Source organism: Lactuca virosa, chromosome 4 (assembly GCF_052849685.1).
Source record: "Lactuca virosa cultivar CGN04683 chromosome 4, Lactuca_virosa_CGN04683_v6, whole genome shotgun sequence".
Taxonomy (NCBI): Eukaryota; Viridiplantae; Streptophyta; class Magnoliopsida; order Asterales; family Asteraceae; genus Lactuca; species Lactuca virosa.
In genome coordinates, this window is record NC_136429.1 from 144,739,534 (window position 1) to 144,745,410 (window position 5,877).

General features: G+C 38.7%; 2 protein-coding genes across 2 annotated transcripts; both read right to left on the reverse strand.

Moving 5' to 3' along the window:
* Positions 1-709: 709 nt before the first annotated feature.
* LOC145105164 (uncharacterized) lies at positions 710-1,099 on the reverse strand. The gene has a single exon (XM_079042296.1). It carries the CDS (start codon positions 1,097-1,099, stop codon positions 710-712), a length of 390 nt encoding a protein of 129 aa, XP_078898422.1.
* A 2,111-nt stretch (positions 1,100-3,210) lies between these two features.
* LOC145105165 (uncharacterized) lies at positions 3,211-4,463 on the reverse strand. The gene is made up of 2 exons (XM_079042297.1): positions 4,399-4,463; positions 3,211-4,348 (listed from the first exon to the last, which is right to left on the reverse strand). The coding sequence occupies exons 1-2, from the start codon at positions 4,461-4,463 to the stop codon at positions 3,211-3,213; spliced, it is 1,203 nt and encodes a 400-aa protein (XP_078898423.1).
* Positions 4,464-5,877: the final 1,414 nt, after the last annotated feature.

The following is a 5,877-nucleotide window of genomic DNA, read 5'->3' on the forward strand; positions in this document are numbered from 1 at the left end:
GATGCTCTTGGCCGTAAACACCTTTTGTTCTTGAATTCTTGATGTTTTCAAGGTGTTAATCAAGTGTTCCTAGTATGTAACAAGCTAAGGAGAGAGTACTTACGTAATAGAAGCTTGAAAGGGTGTTTAAGGTCCAAAAACACTAGAGTGTTCTTGGTGTTCTTGGAGGTCTTGAAGATCTAACCCAAAAGATGATGTTAATGGATGAAATCAAAGGGGTTATGCTAGATAATAAGATGTAGTAACTAATCAAGGGATAAATCACTTACATTTTTGGAAGAAAATTGAAGATCCTTGATGATAGTTGAGAGCAAAATCAGAGTTCTTGAGTTGGAAGTGGTAAAAGTGATAGAAAAAAATGGCCAAGTATCACATATATAGCCAAGAGTTTACGGCCACCATGAGTTTACGGTCGTAAACTCATGTGTCCTGGCCGTAAACTCCTCATGGAAGGGGTTTATGGCTTGTTTGTTGGCTTTGATCTTCAACTAACACTTCCTATCACTCATTTTTTGGATGTACTAGGCTCAGAATGCTCAAACAGACTCAAAATAGTGCTAGAAGATAGCAGATATGAGTCAGACTTTGATTTGAGTTTAAGTGTTGTACAAGATAGAAATTTCGGGTTGTCACAAAATACCCCCGAGTTGCCTCTCGGGTAGCTGCTCTTGTTTGAACTCGATAGCTCGACATGGACCCCAACTATTTGTCAATCTTGGTACTTTGGATCCGTTACTTCCTCCACTTCTTCATTTTTGACTTGAAATCCTTCATAATAAGGCTTCAAACGATGACCGTTTACTTTAAAGATCTTCCCGGTTTTCTCACTTGTGATCTCTATTGCACCATGCTCAAAAACATTAGTGACAACGAATGGTCCCACCCAATGGGACCTTAATTTACCAGGAATTAATTTAAAACGAGATTGGTAAAGTAATACCTTTTGACCTTTTTGAAATACCTTACGTGAAATCATCTTGTCATGGTATGCTTTTGTTCTTTCTTTGTAAAGAACTTCATTCTCATATGCTTCATTGCGAATCTCCTCAAGCTCTTGTATGTCAAGCTTCCTCTTCTTTCCCGACTCATTTAAATCCATATTGAATTACTTGACTGCCCAATAGGCGCTATGCTCCAACTCAACGGGTAATCGACATGGCTTTCCAAAAATAGTGCGGTATGGAGACATTCCAATTGGAGTTTTGTATGCAGTGTGGTACGCCCATAAAGCATCATCAAGGCGTGTACTCCAATCTTTCCTTGTTGTATTCACGGTTTTCTCCAAAATACCCTTGATTTGTCGAATGCTCACTTCGGCTTGTCCATTTGTTTGTGAGTGGTATGCTGTGGAAACTGTATGAGTAACACCATATTTCTTCAAAACACTCCCGAGCATACGATTGCAAAAATGTGTACCACGATCACTGATTAAGGCCTTTGGAACACCAAATCTGGAAAATATGTTAGCCTTCAAGAATTCTATCACAACTTTTGAATCGTTAGTACGGGTATCTTTTGCTTCTACCCACTTGGAAACATAATCTACAGCAAAAAGGATATAAGTAAAACCTGAAGATGATGGAAAAGGTCCCATGAAATCAATGCCCCAAACATCAAAAATTTCACAAACTAAAATGGGACTTAGGGGCATTTGATTCTTTGAATTTAAAGAACCCATCTTTTGACACTTATCACAGCTTGCACAAAATACATAAGAGTCATGGAAAATACTTGGCCAGTAAAATCCACTCTCTAATACTTTTCTTGTAGTTCTTTGAGGACCAAAATTCCCTCCACAAGCATAAGAGTGACAAAACGCTAAGATAGAAGATACCTCATCCCATACATACCTCTTGCACACATCATCTAATCATTTGATCGCACAATATTTCCACAGATATGGCTCATCCCATACATACCTCTTGGCTTCTTTCTTGATTTTATCTTTTTGCCATCGTGTCAAATCTGGTGGAAATTGATTTGTGACAATGTAGTTCACAATATCGGCATACCATGGGGCAACTTTTGCTGAAAATAGGTTCTCATCGGGAAATGCATCATGAATGGGAGTTGAATCATCGGGAGAAACAATCCTGCTAAGATGATCAGCCACAAGGTTTGACTTTCCGCTCTTGTCCTTGATTTCAATATCAAACTCTTGTAAGAGTAATACCCATCGAATGAGTCTAGGCTTCGAATCCTTCTTTGCAAGTAGGTACCTAATAGCTGCATGATCAGAATAAACAATCACTTTAGAACCTAACAAATATTGACGGAATTTCTCTAAAGCAAAGACAATAGATAGCAATTCTTTCTCAGTTGTCGAATAGTTGGTTTGTGCACTATCAAGTGTCTTTGAGGCTTAATAAATGACATGAGGAACTCGGTCTTTTCTTTGCCCCAATACTGCACCAATCGCATGATTGCTAGCATCACACATGATTTCAAAGGGCAAGCTCCAATCCGGTGATTGAAGTATTGGTGTTGAGATTAACAACTCATTCAACTGATCAAAAACTTGCTTGCACTCTTTGGAAAATTCGAACTCTGCATCCTTTTGTAGAAGCTCACACATAGGACAGGATATCTTGGAAAAATCTTTGATGGATCTTCTATAAAAACCTGCATGACCAAGAAACGAGCGTACCTCATGGACACAAGTGGGGTAAGGTAAAGACTTTATGACATCTATTTTCACTTTGTCTACCTCTAGACCCTTAGAAGACACAATATGACCAAGTATGAGACCTTTGTCAACCATAAAATGACACTTTTCATAATTCAAAACAAGGTTGGTCTCAATACATCTTCGCAAAAAAAATTTCAAATTGCCTAAACACTCATGAAAAGAATTACCATAAACTGTGAAATCGTCCATAAAAACTTCAATAATCTCCTCACCATACTCTGAAAAAATAGTTACCATGCACCTTTGAAAAGTGGCGGGATCATTGCAAAGTCCAAAAGGCATCCGCCTATATGCAAATGTTCCGAAGGGACATGTGAAAGTGGTTTTTTCTTGATCCTCGGGTGCAACGGGTATTTGATGAAAACCGGAATACCCATCCAAGCAACCATAGTGTGTTTTTCCCGCTAATCTTTCCAACATTTGATCAATGAAGGGAAGTAGGAAATGGTCTTTCCGGGATGAGGAATTGAGTCTTTTATAATCAATGCAAACTCTCCACCCTTTTTGCACACGGGTGGGGACTAATTCACCTTGGTCATTTTTTGTAACAGTAATACTGTCTTCCTGGGTACAACTTGGACTGGACTTACCCACTTGCTGTCCGATATAGGATAGATCACCCCCGCATTCAACAACTTTAAAATCTCTTTTTTCACAACCTCCATCATTGGAGGAATCAAACGCCTTTGAGCTTCTCTGGAAGGCTTGTAATCTTCTTCCATAAGGATTTTATGCATGCAAAGTGAAGGACTTAGCCCTTTGATGTCGGCTATAGTCCACCCAATAGCTTCCTTATACTCTTTCAAGGTGGTGACAAGCTCTTCTTCTTTATTTGTTGACAACTTTGTGGAAATGGTCACTGGGAAAGTCTCTTTCTCTCCAAGATACGTATACTTGAGGTGCTCGGCTAAAGTCTTGAGCTCCAATTCCGGTGCCTGCACAATAGAAGGAACAAGTTTCTCATTAGGCATCGATAACTTCAGTTTCGGAACGTCAAACCTCATTTTCTTCTTTTCATCCATGCAAGATACAACTTCCATAATCTCTTCATCAATTTTAAATTGCTTGGCAAGTTTTTCCACTTTTTCCTTTTGAAGATTCCTGTCTAAAATGAGAACTAACACATCATGATTAGACAAATCAAAACACTCCTCTGTCAATGGTTCTATGATATCCACAAAATTCAAACATGAAATATCACTTGGATATCTCATAGCATCATAGATGTTGAAATTTATCACTTCTCCATCAAATTCCATGGACAATGTACCATCATAAACATCAATTTTTGTCCTGGATGTTTTCAAAAAGGGCCTTCCTAGAAGAATTGAACTCAAATTTGGTGAGTCATCATCATCCATATCTTCTAACTCATTTACTTGGACTAACACATCTTCTAGCACACCTTTTGGATGTACTAAAGATCTATCAGCCAACTGAATGATCACCCCGGTCTTCTTCAATATGCCAATATTTAAAGTTTTGAAAATAGAATATGGCAAAACATTGATAGAAACTCCAAAGTCTAGCATAGCTCGTGGAACATGAAGATTACCTAACTTGCAAGGAACCGTGAAAACACCCGGATCCTTACATTTTTTAGGTAGTCTTTTCTGTAACACTGCAGATACATTTTCACCCACTTTGATAGTTTCATTCCTTTTTAACTTTTTTTAGATGTGCATAATTCCTTAAGGAACTTAGCATACCTAGGGACTTGTTTGATGGCATCAATAAGAGGAATATTTACCTCAACCTTTATGAACACCTCCATGATTTCATTGTCCTCTCTTTCACGCTTTGACTTGCTTAGCCTTATGGGAAATGGAGGAGGAGTGACTTTTGCTTCAATGGGAATTTGCTTTGAGGGTGTTTTTTACTTCTCTTCCTCTTTCTCAAACTCCATCTTCTCTTCTTCTTCAATCATCTTAGGACCTTCATATTCTTTGCCATTTCTCAAAGTGATGGCACATGCACTATGGTTTGGATTCCTTTCGGTTTGTGCGGGTAGTTTGCCTTGTGACTCCAATTTACTCACAGAAGTGGTGAGTTGAGTCATTTGTAGCTCCAAAGTCTTGATACTCGCCTTGGTCTCATTTTGAAACGTTTGAGTACTTGTGGCTAAACTCTTAACAATGTCTTCCAAAGACATTCCTGATCCGCTTGAACTGCTTCTTTGTTGCATGTTTTGAGGTTGGAATTGAGATTGATGAGGAGGTTGATTTGACTGGAAATGTGGTTGATAATTTTGTTGATGATGCATTTGATTTTTAAATGGAGGTCTTGGTTGATAAGGTGGCCTTGGCTGAAAATTGGCATTGGGTTGATGCCAATTTGGATTGCTTCTTGGCTGAAAGTTTCCTTGTTGTTGACTTGAGAATCCCATAGCTTGAACCGGCTCCACATCTTCTTGTAACATCGGACACATATCAGTGGGGTGTCCAACTTAGGTACAAATACCACAAGGTCTAACTGCTGGTGGTTACACACCCTTGTCCTTAGCAAGCATCATCACTACTTTAGTCAACTCAGACAATTGGCTCTCAAATTTTGGAGTAGAAATTTCCTTCACTCCTCTTGGTGCATCACTGTACCATTCTTCTTCTTGAGTTGTATGCTTGGACTCTTCTGCCATGTTTTGATAAGAGCTCTGATTTTTGTTGGAGTTTTATCAGCTATTGATCCACTACTTGAAGCATTGAGTAATCTTCTATCCCAAGATGACATTCCCTCACAGAAATATTGCAACAACTGATACTCTAAAATCCCTTGTTTTGGACATCTTGAACACAATTTCTTGAACCGTTCCCAATAAGAATGCAAAGCTTCTCTCTTTTGTTGCTTGATACCAATGATTTCCCTGCGTAAAGCTGAAGCCCTCATCTCTGGAAAATATTTGTCCAAAAACATCCTTGCAAGTTCATTCCATGTTGTGACTGACCCCGGTGGTAAGTAATATATATAACCACTCTTTAGCTGAATCTAGTAAAGCAAAGGGGAATGCCATTAATTTGATTTGATCTTCTGTGACTTCATGTGGCTTCATACCCACACATACAACATGAAATTCCTTAAGGAATTTATGTGGGTCCTCATTCTCAAGACCACGGAATGAAGGTAGCAGATGAATGAGTCCAGACTTCAGTTCAAAGTTTATTGCTGCAGGGTAATTAATGCACAAAGGTTGT